The sequence below is a fragment of the Xyrauchen texanus genome, unplaced genomic scaffold (assembly GCF_025860055.1).
Source record: "Xyrauchen texanus isolate HMW12.3.18 unplaced genomic scaffold, RBS_HiC_50CHRs HiC_scaffold_595, whole genome shotgun sequence".
NCBI lineage: Eukaryota > Metazoa > Chordata > Actinopteri > Cypriniformes > Catostomidae > Xyrauchen > Xyrauchen texanus.
The window spans coordinates 5,028-25,000 of NW_026266572.1; the positions used below are offsets into that span (position 1 = coordinate 5,028).

A 19,973-nucleotide genomic window follows, 5' to 3' on the forward strand; every position below is an offset into this window, starting at 1 on the left:
GGACAAAGGCACACCCTTATGCACACTGCCCTGACAGACAAATAACTGATCCATCATCCTGAAAGAAGCGGTAGAATTTACATAATCCTTAAAGCACATACATGACACAGAATATGAGCCCTCGCATTAGTATCTGATTGAGATGCGGGCAGCTAAAATGCAGCCAGATTAATGGACTTATTCAGAAATTGTGGCCAAAGGAATTTTGGAAGAAAGATTGCATTAGGATGAAGAATGATCCCTGAATCCTCTGGCAACCAGCACGACTCTCTCACAGACAGCGCATGGAGCGGGGGCGCTGACATGATACCCCCCTGAGGCTGACGCTGAAATGGGCCATGGCCCTGGGCCTCTTCAACACACAGAGGATGCTGTGGGGCCTGAGGTTGAGAAGCAGTGTGGTGATGAAATCGCTGCTCTGTTATTTGGTATCGATGATGACCTGGAGCTGGCGGCATCCTAAAAGTAGGTGCCCGTGAGACTCCAGTCAACTGACGAGAAACTTCCGACAGCTTCATTCTATTCTCTAATAACTCTGAGACATTGGGGCCAAACAAATGGCAATGTCAGATGTCTGGTACTATTGGCATTTCCCTCAGAGTCTTTTTACAATCTTAAGGCAGCCTCGCCCGAGCAAGCCATACCTGGCACCGGGCTGTTAGAAAGGTTGCTGAGAGTGTACCCAGCTGACAAGTCACATAACCCATGGCCAACAAAGCCGTCTGTAGAAACGGAGGCACAGAAGAGTCTACATTTGATGACCCCAACATGGTGTTGCATGCAAGAAGCAGCTGGCAGATAGTATTCTCTCCTCAAGTTAAATAGGCTACTGAGTCTTATGCCGCCTTTAATGGTGTGTTAGTACATCCACACTTTGTGCTTGGATAGCGTACATTGCCTCTTAATGCTTCATTAGGTGATACCACCAAGGCTGCCACCTGCTGTTCAATCTCTGGAGCCCTACCCACTCCTATGAAATCAGCCTCATTCATGGAAGCTAGGGTACGGGCCATCTTTGAACTCCTTGGAATGTTGGAACCTGTAAGAGCACTCAAACTCTGGCATGAAGTCCTTACAAAATGGCATGTTCAGCAAATTATTTCTGAAGTTTGCCTGAAAAACACATTGCCCTTAGCAGGCTGTAGAAAACCACTTGAGAGGAAGGATGCATACCGGCACCAACCAATTCTTCATCATGCAAATGCGAATTTATGGAAAGAGCATCCAAATCAATATTATGTGGAGTTTGGAAATTGCCCTTGTACACCTGTGTGATTACAACTCTGTGGAAAGCAAGGGAGCCATGATTCAGCCGAATAATATAGTTCGGACCATAGTGAATCAAAACGGCCGATAATAAGCGAGCCCAGGGAATTAAGCCATCAAATATAATCTTCGGATAGAACCGAAGATAATTGAATCATGACAAAAACCCAGAACAACACGTGAACGAATCAGCTGGCCATTGGATAGCTGGAACGATAAAGCTCTGCACGATGGTAACTATGATACAGAATATAAAAAAAAAAAATAAAAAAAAGTAATTGTAGGCTTTCGGGGAAATACGACTTGGAAAGGGTATCGGTAACCCAATCAATTTAAAATAATATTCACTCGCGTATGATGAAAGAAGAGAAAATCCATCCAGATAATGGTGTAGAGCGCAGGCAAATCGCTAAGCTGCACTAGAAAGCGCAGAGAAGACAACGACCCTTCATATACAGAGAAAGTGAAATAGGCTGTGGTTTATATCCATGTAGCTTGGTCTGCATCACATCGTGACTTTGTTATATTTTCTCAACCTATCTGGCTGCCACTGCAATTATCCAATAGTGCTTAGCACCACCTCTGGGGGTCAGGAGGAATGAAACGGAATGTAATTTCCTACACTACACAAAATTCATACTCTAGATCAGAAAATTCCTACTTCACTGATTTACTGATAGATAATTCTGAATGCTGTCTGTCATTTTGACAGATTAAAAAGAAACAAGAAAACTATTTAAACCTAGTGCATTTTTTTTATTTTAACCATCTTTATGTGTCTTTTCTCTCTCTGTCTCACTCCTATGCATCATAATAAAGCATAAAAAAAAAGCAGTTGGAACAAACAGAACCAGTTTATTGTTTGTAGTTTCCTGTCATGCAGATATAGATCAGATTGTGTCATAAGTTTTAACAGAATTAATGCAAGTGCTTTTATAAAATTATAAGGTTCACATTTCTGCCCTTTAAACTCTCTAAAAATGTCCCTCTCTGAAACCTTAATTTTTGCTGTGTTTAAAGGTGATGTAACCTTTTTGATAAAATATGTTCTACTATCCCAGTTTATTGTTCATTGACATCTATAAGTAAGCGATTTGTGTGTTTACCTCCCCCAAATAAACACTGAAGCCCCATTCATACCACTGGTGACATTGTGCAACAATCAATGAGAGCAGAGCGACTTTCTGGCGACACTGATATAGCCTAATAAAAATAAGGCATGGAAAACTGTCGGCATTCCAAACTAGTTTGATTCATACATTGATAGATCATTCATCTTGTTCTTGAAATGATGCATTGAGCACTGCTGCAGGTTATATAAAAACACCCTCCCCTTCAAAATGTTCATTTTAGAAGCAATAGAACTGATTCCTTGTCAAACAGTGTAAACGATGCGTATTATGGTGTTAGTGTATTAGCGGCATGAAATCAAAATTCATGTAAACAAGACAAATAAAACATTTTCTACTGCATTTACAGTTTAAGTAAGACGTTTATATACACCTTAGCCAACTAGATTTAAAATGAGTTTTTTCATAATTCCTGATATTTAATTGTGGAGAACTTTCCCTGTCTGAGGTCAGTTAGGATCACTACTTTATTTTAAGAATGTGAAATATCAGAAAAATAGTAGAGAATTATTTATTTCAGCTTTTATTCCCAGTTTATTCTCATTCCCAGTGGGCCAGAATTTATATACAATTTGTTAGTAGGTAGCATTGCCATTAAATTGTTTAACTTGGGTCAAACATTTTTAGGAGCCTTCCACAAGCTTCTCACAATAAGTTGCTGGAATTTGGGCTCATTCCTCCAGACAGAACAGGTTTAACTGAGTCAGGTTTGTAGGCATCCTTGCTAGCACACTCTCTTTTTTTATTTTTTTTATTGTTTTTTTAGTTCTGCCCACAAATCAGATTTAGGTCATGGCTTTGTGATGGCCATTCCAATACCTTGATTTTGTTGTCCTTAAGCCATTTTGCCACAACATTGGAGGTATGCTTGGGGTCATTGTCCATTGGAAGACTCATTTACAATTGAGCTTTAACTTCATGGCCGATATCGTGAGATGTTGCTTCAATTTATCCACATACATTTCCTTTCTCATGTTGCCATCTATTTTGTGAAGTGCACCAGTCCCTCCTGCAACAAAGCACCCCCACAACATAATACTGCCACCCCATGCTTAATTGGTTGGGATGGTGTTCTTTGGCTTGCAAGCCTCAGCCTTTTTCCTCTAAACACAGTGATGGTACTTATGGCCAAAAAGTTCAGAAAAAAAGTAAGATCTTTGGCCCCATTTGCACTTGCAAACTCTAGTCTGGCTTTTTTTGTATGGTGGTTTTGGAGCAGTGGCTTCTTCCTTGCTGAGCAGCCTTTCAGGTCATGTCGATATAGGACTTGTTTTAATGTCTATTTATTTCCTCCAGCATCTTCACAAGGTCTTGTGCTGTTGTTCTGGGATTGATTTGCACTTTTCGCACCAAATTACGTTCATCTCTAGGAGACCGAATATGTCTCCTTCCTGAGTGGAATGATGGCAGCGTGGTCCCATGGTGTTTATACTTGTGTACTATTGTTTTTACTGATGAATGTGGTACCTTCAGGCATTTTGACATTACTCCCAAGGATGAACCAGACTTGTGGAGGGCCAATATTTTTATTCTGAGGTATTGGCTGATTTCTTTTGATTTCCCCCTGATGTCAAGTAAAGAGCCACTGAGTTTGAAGGTAGGCCTTTGTGGCAGGGTGGAGGGCGGGGCCGGGTCGTGATTATACACACCTGGACCCTTATCAGGCTAATCAAGCCTCCGAGAGGGATAAAGGCCGACTGCGGAGGATTGTGCAGGAGAGAGAGGTAGTTTACGGACATGTCCGTCGTGTGTGTGTGTGTGTAGTCAATGGAAAGGAGGAGGCGAGAACCGGCTTGGCAATATAAATAATATTTTTAATGATAAACTTAGACAAAACGCACACATGACGGACATGTCCGTAAACTATTTCTCATCACACCACCATCTGCCATCGGCCTTTATCCCTCTCGGAGGCTTAATTAGCCTGATAAGGGACCGGGTGTGTAAAATCACAACCCGGCCCCGCCCTCCGCCCTGCCACAGCCTTAAAATACATTTACAAAATACATCCAGTTCTGTACACCTCCTATCAGAAGGTAATTGGATAATTTTCTAAAGGCTTGACATCATTTTCTGGAATTTTTAAAGCTGCTTAAAGGCCCAGTTACCTTGGTGTATTTAAACTTCTGACCCACTGGAATTGTGATATAGTCAATTTAAAGTGAAACAATCTGTTTGTAAGCAATTGTTGGAAAAATGACTCGTCATGCACAAAGTAAATGTCCTAAACGACTTGCCAAAACCTATAGTTTGCTAATATTAACTCTGAAGTGGTTAAATGAGTTTTAATGACTTCAACCTAAATGTATGTAAACTTATGACTTCAACTGTATATTACTTTTAATTCATTATCGAGTGGTTAAAACAGCTTATTTTACTGACCTCATGTGAATTCTACTCCGAATGAACACATTTTAATGTCACATTTGTTTAGGTTTTGCATGTAGTGTCCTCAAATTTAATTATTCTTCTAAACGCCTCCCACAGCAGTGTGGCAGGTGTCTAAATGTTCACAAACAGTATACTGTTGCTCAGCTGTTTAGGACTACTTTTTACCTTTTGATCGAATAATGAATAAGATCTTCAACGGAAAGTATATCGAGGCCTTTTAGGTCTGTTAGTCTGACTTCACAATATCAGACTGATAGTGTGATTCAGTCACACTAAACCATTTACATGACTTTTTAACAAGATAAATTATTGTTTTAGTTCGACTGAAATCAAATTTTAAAGTGCATGTGAACACACTGAGTGAAACTAGCATCTTCTCTTGAGTTACTTCAGTTCCAGTGGTAAATGGCTGCCGCTAATACTTATTGTGGTGCTTACTCTTCTAAAGCAAACATACTGCGGGTCTGACCCGAATAATGCAATGTAAACAAACTTGCAAGGGCAGAGGGAGAAGGGTGGAATTGAACTCTGCTTTCACACTTGATTTATTGCTTAGACCAAACCAGTCTAAATTTGTATTCTTTTTTTTATTTTTTAGAGGACTGTGCTGATTGCACCCAAAAGAAAGATGACACAAATGACAAGGAAAAGAAGGAAGAGGAGGAGGCATCAGCGTCAGTTTCATCCGTCCATCACTCCATCATTGAGACGTGGGACTGGGGGATGCAGCCAGGTGGGTGGTGATGCTTAATGACATATACAGTAGAGTTTCTTCTTTAATTTTAGGTGATGTTCAAACAGGGAGTGCTGAACTCAACATGCTTATTACCAACTGTAATTTTTACAAGGCCATCCCGCTCATTCCTCAACAGCTCTGTCTGCATGAGAATTTAAAGTTTTTTCTCATAAGCCCCTTAAAGAATATTTTGTCGCATGGCCACCTTCACACACACACACACACACACACACACTCTCTCCTTTTACGATATTAATTCCAAGTTCAAACCCTTGAGCTGTTTCCTATCACCGTTTCTTCTCAGCACAGTACTGTAATGTAGGATAGCAGATAGATTTGCAGCATCTAAATGTGGCCCAGATATGCAGCCCTGTCACCACATGGGTGACCTACTACCTCTCGGGTAGACACGCACACACTCTGTGTTTTTTGGTGAGGTGTTTGGGGCTCGGGTGACTGTATAGACTGTCTGTGAGAGGTTATTTTTACCTTTTTGGTTGTGCTTGAATGTTGTGGTAGACCTTGTGTGTTTACAGATGATTCTAGGTGGAGCAGCTTTATGGTGGGTGGTGATAAGAACATGCACATGGGGAACATCACATTCTAGTAAAGGGGGTGCAGTCACTCAAAGACATCTCTGTTTAATGACATATCCCACCCAAACGCCATGTAACTGAGTAGGACTATGATGGCTGCGATATACAGATCTGTTTAATAGAATACTGATGATAGATTAAAGCTGACGTGTGTAATTTATTCTTGCATCTAGTGTCATCAAATATAATTTTTTTAAATAATGAATGTTTTAAGCAGGTTTCCTGAACTCTCCCCCCATCTGCCACTGAATGGACAAACAGATAGTCCCGCCTAAAAACTCTGGTTGGGATATTAAAATAAACAGAAGCCTGTCTCACGAAGCTTGTTGAACAAACTTTGAAAAAGAGTAGATTGACAAACAGAGAAATCCAAACTGGTCTAGATGGTTCCAGAGTTGTGAAGCTACCATCAAAAAAAGACAACCCTTCATGTCAAAATAATGTAATTTAACGGCGGTAAACCATGTAGGCGTGAATCCCGGAAACTTTCGCATGATTAAAGGAAACATAAAAGAGAGCTGAGGTGACTTTGATTGTTCGGTCTTCATCTTTTTCTTCTGTTTTTGAACAAGCCGTCATTATATCCTGTCCTTAAGACATGGAGAAGATGCTATGGAATCAACGTTGACTTGGCTCATAAACAGCTGCTTCATGTCTGCAGCCAAGAAACACCCATGCTGGTCCAGTTATGAACTCCGGTCCATTCTAACGAGTGATTTTGATCTTCCTATGGTATTTAGTGTAAAAATCCGCTCTCATTTCTGTTCCTTGGGTGCCGTTGAAATTGCACCGGCCAGGAAATGCTGTCACGTCCGTGAGGGGTTTCGAATTCTCCGCTGTTTGAGGCAGTGCAGGGACTGGAGGGAAGCGTTCCTCCTCAATGAGAAAATGAAGAAACACTCTCAAAACATAATATTGAACTGCATGAAATGAAAGAATGCCAGTCCTCTTTAGCTTTGCTGTGGTCACCTGTTTAAAGGGAAATAATATGTCAGGTAGTGTTGTGGAAAGAAAAAACCTCTTTCTCCTTCCCTTAACTTTGTCTCACATGCTTGAACCCTTTCTCCTGTTTCACTCAGACTCTCACTGTAACTTCTTGTATAGACTGCTCTGCTTAAAGCCCTATGAGGGTTAGGTAGCTTTGCTTACATAAGGCTTAAGTGGATTTCAGATCGGCTATTTTAATTCACCCTGTCTGCACGTAAAAGGCTTTTATCCAGAGGCAATACAAAAAACAAAACAAAAAATGAATGCATGTACATCCACAACAACTGGAGCCAGACAGATTTTTAACAAGCATAATGAAGGCTTTAGGTTTGGAATGCACTTCAAGGGCTCATGCTGCAGGAATGTTATTAAGTTATCACATTTGGAGATTTGTGGCTCTTAATCCATGTCTGATACCCTTTGTGGCCATCTATATGCTAGTTCAACCTCATTGTCATTCTAAACCTGCATGACTTTCTTCAATGAAACACAAATGGAGATGTTTGGCAGAATGTAAGCCTCAGTCACCATTCACATTCATTGCATCTTTTTTGAATACAATGAAAGTGAATGATGACTGAGGATAATATTCTGCCTGAAATGGCATGAGGGTGAGTAAATGATGATTGAATTTTCATTTATGGGTTAACTATCCCTTTTAATGAGGAAAACAAATGACCAAATGCACCTTTTGTAATTTATATTTCTTCATTCTTGAGCCAAATATGCATTAAATAAGCATGGAAACGGTTTTATATGATTTTGTTTGTTCATTATTTGTAAAGAGCCTAGGGAGCTGAAGGACTGTCTGATGACGCTGGTAGACGACCAACAGAAGCTGTCTTCACAGACGGCTAAGAGCACTCTCTCTGCCCTACGTCTCAGCCAGCGACTGGTGATCCTGGAGCGCTACCTCATCTCTCTCACCCACAGCATGATGGAGGAGAAGTACAAAGTGCGCTGGAAGAGTCCCCCCAGCCCTCCATCGTCTGCCGTCGATAACAAAAGGTATAAGAAAAGAGCTTCAGAACAGTTATGGAGGTTGATTACAAATTAGCAAACAAAATGATGAGGCAAACATGATGTTTTTGTGTTCTCAGCGCTCGGCCAGTCAGTAAAGGAGTGGAGGGTTTGGCCAGGGTGGGATCAAGGGCAGCTCTTTCCTTTGCCTTTGCCTTCCTCCGCAGAGCCTGGAGATCAGGTGAGCTGACATTGCAGGATTTTTGCACATTACAAATATATTTAATATTCACAATATACCTTTGATAATTTTGAAGCAACGTTCTGAATATCACAATGATTCTAATGTGCTTTTTTATGGCCATTAAATGACCTAAAGTGTTTGTCATTGGGCTCCTTTCCAGAAAGTTTTTATTAATTTCCCTGAATCAGTTTAAACTGTCCATTGCAAATAAATACATTCAAAACTTAATTCAATGGTTTATTTGAGTCATCACTCAAATTTATATCAAAATATTTGAGGCATGTTTTTTGGTATTTAAACATTTTAGTAAAAATATGTGCAAGTATATTGCTGTTTATTGCTGTGTTGTTATATTGGTTTATTAAATTGTAAATGATTAAATATTTTTCTCTTGTGTTCATTTAGTAAAAATATTGTGAAGAAAACAAGCACTGATTATTTAAAACAGAGAATATTTTTTATATATATATATTTGCACATTTTGAATCTACTTTGCAACAGTTGCTATTTGTCGAAATGATGGGTCTTTCTTTTAAGCCATTTCAGAGCAAATAAATAAATAGTGCCAGTTTTATTAACTATAGTTAAAAATATAGATTTTTTTTAACTATATTCAGGGCTTGACATTAACACCCGCCAAATGCATGGGAATCAGCAGTGGCGTGTAATTCCGTTACTCTTACTAGTTACTTTGGCAGGTGGCCGCTGCCAATGTAAATTTAACTATGTGTATTCATCTAGCTTTCAGTGCTTTATAAGCAGTAAATATGCTTCTCATATAAGAGACAGAGCATCTCCGTAATTTCACGCAAACTTCCGCAGCGCACATCCGCGTGCTCCAGAAATAGAGCCAGAGCGAAACTTGTATGATTCAGTAGGGCTTCACTCGATATCGCAACAGTTGGCGGAGGCCAAAAAAGTTCTTCTTGGAACGCTCTATTAAAATGTTTGTCGTCATGCCATTTTTATACAGCCTATATCGCGTCAGTGGACACGCCCGTTGTAAACAGGATGTCAGCACCATAAACTATCACACAGTCATGACATGAAATATTCATGAAAACTGTTTACTCATGGTTTTTGCAATCGCATCCAAGTGTTTTAACTGCCCCATCCTTCAATAACAGGTCCTTTGCAAAGCTTGAATCGTATTGTGACTGGTATGATATGAGTTAAATATGTAATTCACTCTAAAATATGCTGAAGACACATCCACATCCAGTTTCCAGTATCTTTCCATCATGTTTTCATACACCAACAACTAAAAATAGCGCAGATGGGCGAAAGAATGTGAGGCAGCAGCTTAAATGACTCTTCTCTTCAGAGTTGTAACTTGATACTGCATCTTTTAAAAGCAGTCAGACATATGTATCAAGTGGTCAAATACGTCTGTTTGTGCATGTTTATGTAGAAAAAAACATTTAAATCCAGAAGAGGCACATGAAGGTGTCCTGTGTAAGTCCACTTTGAATGAATCTCCCTTGACAGGCACCTCTCTGAGCCCTCTCTGACTGAGCACCAGCGGGCAGGGTGCAATGACAGCAAAATAGGTGTTGCATATGCAGATGTATTTTGTCCTTGAGATTTCACAAGTTCCATGAATTCCAAAAAAGCTGTTTTTGCAGCTTGGTTTAAATAAATGCTTTTTTTCTTTTAAGAAAAAAGTTTTCAGTTCTTAAAACGCAATATTTTCTGTTTCATTCCTACTGACCGCCAGAGGCAGTGTTAAGCACTAATGGATAATCGCAGTGCCAGCTAGATGGGTCGAGAAAATATAACAACAAAGTCACGTTGTGACGTAGACCGAGCAAGAATGTAATCCGCAGTAGCTCGTTACACAGTCTCTTTCGCTTTCTCGCTCTGATAGGTCGTTTCACCGTGCTGTTCAGTACAGCTTACCTGAGTAGTGAGGACTCGCCCTCTCAAGCTGTGACAGCGCGCTCTTCACTATTTACCTGGACAGATCTTCATCTGATGGTTGTCCCATAACCTATAATATTTTTCAATTCATCTGCCATTACATGGTTATTTCCAGTGATAACTTATTGCGGGTCATACGGTGCTATCCGACGGCCGGTTATTTCATCTCTTGTTTCTCTGGCTTGCTTGTTGTTTACAACGTACTATGTTTGGTTCCATCCGAAGATATAATTGATAGTCCAAGTTTTTACTGATTATCTTGGATGTTTGATTCCATACGGTCCTAACCGAGGGCGTGCAATAATTTGCTGACTCATGGCTCACAGCTCCATTGTCACCGGCTTCCCGCCGAGTTGTAAGCTGTGTCCGAACACGCTTCTGCCTGATGACGGACACGATCGCTGCCCATCGTGTTTAGGAATCCAGCATTTAAGAGAAGCTTTGACAGATCCATTTTTGCACTGTAGTATGCCTATGTCAGAAAGACAGCTTGACAGGTTGGTCTGTCTCTGGCTCCCCGTGTTTTGAAAGATGCATGAGTGTAGCCCTGTCTCCTCTTTGGTCCAAAGGCATGAGGATTCTGTCCTATTTATTGCTTTGTTCCCCAACAAATGCTCTACGCAACGGCAAGATATTGTTAGAGCACATTCAAAAATTGGGTCTCGCAGTGAACGAGACGAAGAGTTGTTTGTTCCAGTGCAGTCCATAACCTTTATCGGAACGACACTGGACACTCTCGCGATGTCTGCCACATTGTCGCTCGCTCAGACGGGAACAATTTGTTGTCTACTGACTCGTTTTCACCTTGTGGCAAAACTTCCTTATGGCGTTCTCCTACGACTAATGGGGATGTTGGCCGCGGCCACCACTGTGGTTCTTTTAGGTTTGCTCCACCTCAGGCCCCTACAGAGATGGAATAACAGTTTACGGCAGAACCTGGCAAGACATCGTCATCGTGTGATCATTGTCTCCCATTCTTGCATCCGTGAAATTTTAGAACCAGTTAGCGCTTTTGATAGCTGGGGTGCCATGTGAGTTGTTCCTTCTCGCCGGGGAGTTGTCACAACCGATGCTTCGCTGACGGGATGGGGGCAACATGGAACCAGAGGGGTATTTGTGGCCATTGGTCGCAAATAGAGGCCTTGGAGCATATCAACATTCTAGAATTGAAGGCAGTGTTTCCAGTGCTGCAACATTTCTTACCAGCCCTTGTAGGCCGCCATGTGCTTGTCCGTTCAGACAACACATCGACTGTTTTTCATCTGAATCATCAAGGCGGCACCAGGTCTCAAGTCCTTACAACTGACTCGACGGATCCTCTTATGGTCTCGGTACAGACTGCCGTCATTGAGACCGGTTCATCTGCCAGGATGGAACAATCAGGTTGCAGATGCTTTATCCAGGGATCTAATACAGCCGGGAGAATGGAGGCTTCACCCGGATGTAGATCAGTTGATCTGGCAGCGCTTTGGCGAGGCAGAGGTAGATTTGTTTGAATCGGAAATGATGACTCCCTGCCATTGGTGGTTTGCGAGGACCAAAAAGTCAAGTCCATTGGGACGGGATGCTCTGGCCCATGAGTGGCTGAAATTTCTGTTGTATGCATTCCCTCCTTTTCCATTGTTGTGGGAGACACTACCCAGAATATTCCTATGCAAGTGCAGGGTACTTATAGTTGCCCCTCAATGGCCGGCCAGATCATGGTTCCCTCTCCTTCTGAGTCTGTTAGAGGGTGAGCCGTTGCAGCTTCCCACCAGGAGAGATCTCCTCCTCCGGGGATGGACTGGCGCGTTTGGCATCTGGATCCGGTTTGCATTCAGCTTTGGGTTTGGCTACTGGGGCCAGCCCACTTCTAGCAGATTGTGATCCGGCAGTAGTATTTTCTGTGGATAATGCCAGAGCTGCTTCAATGCGACAGCTTTATGCTGCTCATTGGAGAATATTCTCTTCATGGTGATTCGTTTCACTGTACTGTTTTTTGCAACACTTGTTGGACAACAATAAAGTGGCTTCTACTTTAAAGGTGTATGTTGCTGCCGTATCTGCACATCATGCCCCAATTGATGGTTTTTCTGTGAGGTCTCATAATCTTGTTTGCAGTTTTTGAAGGTGGCAAGGCTCTTAAAGCCGGTTCGTGGGGCTCTTTCTCCTGTGTGAGACTTGCCACTTGTCTTAGACTTTCTTTGTACATAGCCATTCAAACCAGCAGATATTAAGTGGGTGCATTCCTTTTAGCTGTTGCTTCGGCTAAACGAGTAAGTGAGATCCATGCACTCTCTGTGAGCGAGTTGTGTTTACGCTTGTTGCCTGAGGATTCAGGGGTCATTCTTCATCCTAATCCAACATTTCTTCTAAAAGTACTGTTACCACAATTTGTGAATCAGTCTATTAATCTGACTGTTTTTTGTCTGCCCTCATCTCCATCCAATGTGGTTAGGAGAGATAATCTCCTGCGCCATGTACATGCTTTAAAGTCTTGTGTTAATTATTCTGTGTCGTTCAGACAGACAGATCAGTTATATGTCTGTCATGGCGGTGTGCGTAAGGGTGCTCCTTTGTCTAAGCGGAGACTGTCGCTCTGGATTGTAGAAGTGATCAAATTTGCATATGATAAGGCTCAAATACCCTTACCAGAAGGTGTTACTTGCCATTCTACTTGGTCGGTCTCTTCATCTTGGGCTGCCTTTCGGGGTGTTTCGATGGCAGATATCTGTGCTGCTGCTACCTGGACTTCTCCATGTACATTTGCACCGTTCTACAAGGTTAATGTGGCTGCTTCTCATGGTGTGAGCTCTGCTGTTCTTCTGGGGCAACCTTGATGACTTCAGGTGGGTGGCATTCCTCATAAGTGTGTTGGTATGTGTCATCCACTAGTGCTTAACACTGCCTCTTGCAGTCAGTAGGAATGAACCTGAACTCTAGTTACGTATGTAACCGTGGTTCTGTGAATTCCGGATGACCGCCAGAGTCATTTGTCTTTCGGAATGTGTGAGAAAGCTGAGTACCAAGCTCCTACAGATTATTTTCTTGCTCGGTCTACGTCACAATGTGACTGTTATATTTTCTCTACCTATCTTGCTGGTGCTGCGATTATCAATTAGTACTTAACACTGCTTCTGGCGGTCATCTGGAATTCACAGAACCACAGTTACATACGTAACTAATGTTTTGTAGTGCAATGGCTTCTTATATGTCAAAAGATCAAGAAAAATTTGATTCCTCATGTCATGATCCCTTCAAAAAGCTCTTGATGGAGGAAATTGAACCACTCAAACTGCTAGACAGCACTGACTAGGTAAAATGACTGCAGTGTGCCATGCATCAACATCTCTAAAAAGGTTTTTAAATATACATCACCCAAACTAAAATGTTTTTAATTCAGTAACACGGATGCATAATTCGATTAGGGCGAATCTATAAAGCATAGTTTTCTATTATTAATAGCGTGATTATTCTCATCATTCACTCACCTTTATCTTGATCCAAACCCTTAGGACATTCTTTCTTCTGTGAATGGAAAAGATACATTTATTTTTTAATTTATGGAAATAGGTGCAATTAAAATAAATAGTGACCTGAGTTTAATTTACCAAACATCTACCTTTGTACGCCATTTGATTATTAACTGTGAAAATTGTAGGTTTCCTAACTTATTTATGCTATGAGTTTTTCACAACACACACCAAAGACTACATTAGCCTAACCACAGTAATGTTTAGCCATTCATGGTCTGACCTGTGCTAGTGGCTTTTAACCTTCATATATTACTTAAATTAGAATGCATGTGTCCTGCTAAACTCGTATATATCTTGTTCAAATAAAATGTCCAAACAAATGCATGCAGTAACAGTCTCCAGTTAGCTTTATCACTTTTTGTGGTGCAGGAGATTTTGGCTATTGACTTTGGAATATCACTAGTCACAGTGGCAGATGAGCCCTGACTATATCACCCAGCATTCAATACCCAGAACAGGCTGTTATTAAAGCTGTACTTCTGTTTATAAAGTTTTTTGGCATCTGTCAATTCTGAGTTGTATTTCTGAGGAATTCAAAACTTGTAAATCTAATTCTTGGAAATAGTGGTTTCAGGATCTAATATAAGGAAAGGATTTGCTGCTGCTTTCTCTGTGTTACCCGAACCTCTGATTGTTCTTTGACTCATATGATATAAGATACACCCATTACTGCCATCAACTGTTCTGATATCCTTCCTACTAATGTGAAGGTCACATAAGCTTTGTCTGTATGTGAATTTTGCTCCATAATCACCTCGTAGTAATGCAAATTTCTGTGCTGTACTCACCCACAGTGAAATGCCATGCAAATACAGAATATTCTTTCAGAACCCATAATGTGGGTCTTCAAAACCAGTTTCTTGAAATTTTTAATTGAAACGGCATATGCATGATGCATATGAAAGTAACCAATATTTTTATTGACGTATTGATCCTGTATAGCATATTAGTGACTTGACTACAAGATTCTATCGACAATGTTCTCCAAACGTTTCTATTATACCTTCATTTAAACTATTGATGATGTTGGCTCAAAAAAGTACTCTTCATAAACACATACATTTCATAAGCTTATTTTGCATATGAAATGTTATTTTCCTGTTGAGTAATTCCTTAACCTCAGATCGGAAAAGGTGGTACACAAGGTTAACTTAGCAGTTTAACCTGGAGCTGAGAGCAAACGTGAGCAGAATTTTCTGCTTTTTAATGGTTATATCAGAAACCCTAAGCCTGGTCAGAAGGTTACACACTGGTGATCGATCTAGTTGTGGTGTGTTGTCCAGAGGGAATGGGTGGATACAGCTACTCTGGCCTTGGAAAGACAGCTGCCCTGAAACTTGAGCCATATCCAGATTCTAGCTAACTGCTCAGAACTGGATTTGAGCAGATCTACTGTAGATCTGAGATTGTGAGAGAAAAGATGAGGGTAGAACAAGGAGATAAAGCCTAATGTAATGATTGCTGATGGTGGAGAGGATTGTTTATTCTGTGTTGCAATTTGCAGTGTCCAGATCTTCTGTCCTTGGCAGCAGAGCGACCTAATGAGAGATTGTAAAATGGGCTAGGTGGTATGACTGAAGATTCTACTGTACCGTTAGTACTTTTGAGCTATCAGTGGGCATACTTTTTTTTTTTATTTTTTTTTTATATATATATATATATATATATATATATATATACATACATATATATATATATACACACACACACACACACACACTGGCCTTCCCAATGTTTCTGAGAGTATTGTCCAACTTCTCAGATAAACTTGGTATAACAGTTTATAAAGGACATGTTCAACAAAGTTTTAAAGGACCCATTTATATTGTTATATTTTGATGTTGTTAAAAATATCAGGCTAGTGTGAGTATGTAAATTACTAATAAGGGTAATTAAGGAAGGTCTGGACCTTCATTGATTTAGCTATGCGTGTTTGATTTAAAGGAAGCTGTTGCATTTGCGCTGTTATGTTTTTTCTGTTCCAGGTGATGATGCAGACCTGTGTAGTGAGTTACTGCAGGAGTCTCTAGATGCTCTGCGAGCTCTCCCAGAAGCCACTCTGTTTGATGAGGGCACTGTGTCGCCTGTCTGGTTAGAAGTGGTCGAAAGGGCTACCAAATTCCTCAGGTTTACCAGTCATCTTTACTTTGCCTGATTGCAAAAAAGTAGTAATAGGATTCAGAAATAGTAATTGCATTTCCTGTGTAATAGTAATTTTTAGAATGTTTTGTTTCTGTAAAGATATTATATTGTTTGAAGATGTCATACATCCTTGTAATTCATTACTGTTGAATCTCATGTGATATTTGTGTTTTTTGGTTAGTGATATCCATGGAAGTGGCAGTAGTAAAGCACCCAGTAACATTCCCCTGCAGGATCAGCACTTAGCCCTGGCCATCCTGCTTGAGCTGGCAGTACAGCGAGGAACTCTAAGGTACGCAGAGTCCTGCTTTCACTTAATCTGTCCTGGGTCCAAAATGTACTTTTTTCCACATATGTCAATGCCTGGTGAATTAAGAAATTACCAGACATTTTCGTAACCATTTCAGTTATAATTCAAGGTTATATATTTTTAACATTAAAAGTTAGATTAGTTAATGCAGTATGAACTAACATGAACTTACAATGAAAAATTGTGTTTTTATAAATTAACATTGACAGAAATTAATAAATGCTGTTAAAAATATTGTTCATTGTTATTTCTTTATGCCTAATGCATTTACTAATGTTAACAAATAAAGCCTTCTTGTAAGGTGTTCCAAAAATTCTTATCGGTTACTTAACCATTTAGCTATATTTCATAAAAAATATATATTTTTCTGTCCATTTTGACTGATGAATGCTTTTTTTCTCTCATATTTTTTTTGTCATGCACTGCATTTATAAAAGAGCCAGTCTCTTGTTGAAATCATGAATGTGTTCTTCTTTTTCATTTTGGTGGCTTAAAGGGATAGTTTAGCACAAAATTAAAAAGTTCTCATCATTTCCTCACACTCATGCCATCCCGGTTGTGTATGACTTCTGCCGAACACAAAACAGTTTTTTGTAGATCCTCACAATGCAAGTGAATGGGTACCAAATTTTGAAGCTTCAAAAAGTGCACAAAGGCAGCATACAAGTAATCAATAAGCGGTTAAATAAATATCTACAAAAGCAATATGATTATTGTGGGTGAGAAACTAATTAGTATTTAAGTCATTTTTTCTTATAAATTCTCCTGCCCAGTATGTTGTTGCAATATGCATAAATAATAGAATCACCCAAAAAAAGAAGAATTTTAAAGTGAAAGATAAGATTGATCATAAAAAAGGACTTAAGTATTGATCTGTTTCTCACCCACACCTATCATATTGCTTCTGAAGATATGGATTTAACCACTGGAGGCGTATGGATTAAAGGCTGCCTTTATGTGCTTTTGGAACTTCAATCTTTTAATATCCACTCACTTTCATTGTGAGGACCTACAGAGCTGAAACATGCTTCTAAAAAATCTTTGTTCAGCATAAGAAAGGAAGTCATACACATCTGGGATGGCATGAAGGTAAGTAAATGATGAGAGAATTTTCATTTTTGGGTGAACTATCCCTTTAATGCCAGGAATTTGGAATTCTGACAAAAAAAAGTTTGGCTTCCTGGCAAAACTTATTATGGTCAGTTGTCTAATGAGATATCATTAAGATATCATTAACATTTGCAATGGTCAGACTTTAATTTTTACCAAAAAAAAAAGTTGCAGACCAACTGGTAAAACTGGCCAATGCATATTTTCCTCTGAATGTGTCAATTTTGGACCCTGCTTGTAGATTATTGTTAAATGGGACCCTTTGGATAGACCAGCACCTTTCATCAGTACCCTCTCTTTATCCTACTCTTGCATGTTGTCCTGTAGTCAACTGCTGTCTGCTGTTCTTCTGCTTCTGCGGCTCTGGGACAGTGGAACCAGAGAGATGGATAATGAGCGCTCCACTCAGGGAACCAGTGCCCCTTTACTGCCCCTCCTGCAGCGCTTCCACAACATCCACATCAGTAAGGAGGAGCCTGTTCCTGAGGAGGAGATCGAGGTGAGATCAAAACTCTTAACAAATGAATCCAGACTCCCCTTAAATAAAGGACTGTGGTGGTAATATGCACTGTGATAGTATCATATGATCATACCGTGATATTTTTTATATTTTGGTGCTGAATGATTTGTATTGGTATTTACATGGGTTCCTCAAGTTTCTTCAAAAATACCTCCGTACCATGTCCAAAAACAAAAAAACACAGTAGGTTTATGCTTTTGTTTATGGTTTTTATTTATTTTTTTAAAACAAGTGTACTGTATAACTTTGACTTTTTTGTTAGAAGGATATAGTGCTAGTTGTTAGCTATGCTCTATTTGTATCAATCTGTCACTTTTTATACTGTATCTTGGATCTCTCATTCTCAGATCCTTTCGGCCCCCCTGAGCCCAAACGAGAGTTTTTTACGCTATCTTACACTGCCTCAAGATAATGACCTGGCCATTGACCTGCAGCAGACAGCCGTCGTTGTCATGGCACACTTGGACAGCCTGGCAGCCCCCTGCAGTCCCCCGCAGTGCAGCTCACCCACCTCTAATAAGGTAATGCTGCACACTCCTTCAGCCACGCCCGGATGATTATTTGTAGTAACGTACAGGAAATAACAGTGGCTCAGCACTATTCATTTTATGTCAAAACGTTTCATTGTTACATCTTTATTTTCAATCCTAAAACCATTATATCCATGTTTAAACTAGTATGTGAACTTAGACTTTTAGACCTAGAACCCCATTGTATTTTCTGTTTTATTTGTTCATGCATCTTAATCATACTATCTGGTAACCCAGTGACCCACAATTTTTTTTTAACTGGTTATAAATTAAGCTGCTCTTTGACTCTGGGCTAGCCTGAGTGAACCCTCATTTAAATACAGGAGAAGAACAAAATCGTTCTTGGTAGAGTGCCAAGTTTTCCATTCTTGCATCTTTTTCCAATTCCAGGGTACATTGCAGGAGGTGATTGGTTGGGGTCTGCTTGGCTGGAAGCCTTACGCTAATGTGAATGGACCAATCCAGTGCAAGGCACTATCAAACCTGGGAGTTACTCAGATCGTCTGCTCAGAGAAGGGTTTTCTCATTCTGACCATCACTGGTGCTGTCTACATGCAAAATTACAAAAGCACTACCCTAGTAAGCCCCTCACTTTGCTCTTTTTCTCTTTTCTGTTTTTCTGTAGTGCTCTTTGTTGTTTGGGTTTCGCTGACCCAGTACACCTTGCTTTCTGTTTCATTTATTTATTTTGTTTGGTGTTTGGCACACTATACTAAATGCAAGCATATTGTACTGAAGTTTCTAATCAAAAGTGTGTTTTCCCATCAGTCCCCTATGCTAGTCCATGCACTATCATCCAGGAAGATAATGAAGCTTGCAGCCCATCCAGATGGACAGCACTACTTGGCTCTTTCAGTCAATGGGGAGGTGTTTTCCTGGGGCTGCGGAGATGGAGGCAGGCTGGGACATGGAGACACAACGTAAGAGCTCCACACCAACATCATCACACATGCAATATTATCTCTGACTCCATAAAGGCCTGTAGCTTGAAAAAGCAAACAACTTCCATATGTCTAGTGTGATGCCATTTAGTTATAAAGTAGCAAAAATGTACGAGAAAAAAACATGGTGGGCATGTTCCATGGTAATACCATAATATACATCAAAGTACAATGTCATTACCATCTGATACCATTACTGTATCGTGGTACTGCTGCAGTACTTTTGTTGGGGTAATGCAAAATCTCTGCCACTCACTTTAACTATAAAGAGGATTTTATCATTCAGTCTTAAAGAAATATTGCTATAATATATAATGCTGTATATAATTGTGTAATACAGTAATCTATAGATCTACAGTATAGAAAGAAATATGCATGTTTGCTGCTGGAAAGGTGTAACTATATTTTGTCTCCTATCTCTGCAGGTATTTGGAGGAGCCAACCATGATTGCAGCATTCTCTGGGAGACCAGCAGGGAAGCAGGTTATACACATTGCAAGTGGCAGCACTTACAGTGCAGCCATCACAGCAGAAGGAGAGCTGTTCACATGGGGCCGGGGAAACTACGGCAGGCTTGGCCACGGTAACACCGATAACCCCAACTAGCACACTCCTTTTTAAACTAAACATCCCTTTCCAAAGGACACAAAAAATTAAGTGTATGTGTATTTTCTT

General features: G+C 40.2%; 1 protein-coding gene across 1 annotated transcript; it reads left to right on the plus strand.

Annotated features, from left to right (window-relative positions):
• Window positions 1-331: 331 nt before the first annotated feature.
• On the plus strand, window positions 332-19,881 carry LOC127642398 (E3 ubiquitin-protein ligase HERC2-like; the record flags this gene model as incomplete). Its single annotated transcript, XM_052125011.1, has 11 exons — window positions 332-428; window positions 5,386-5,520; window positions 7,892-8,114; window positions 8,207-8,307; window positions 15,731-15,872; window positions 16,069-16,179; window positions 17,635-17,806; window positions 18,175-18,348; window positions 18,748-18,936; window positions 19,126-19,277; window positions 19,724-19,881. Coding segments are annotated over exons 1-11 (1,654 nt in total), but the record flags the coding sequence as incomplete, so codon positions are not given.
• Window positions 19,882-19,973: the final 92 nt, after the last annotated feature.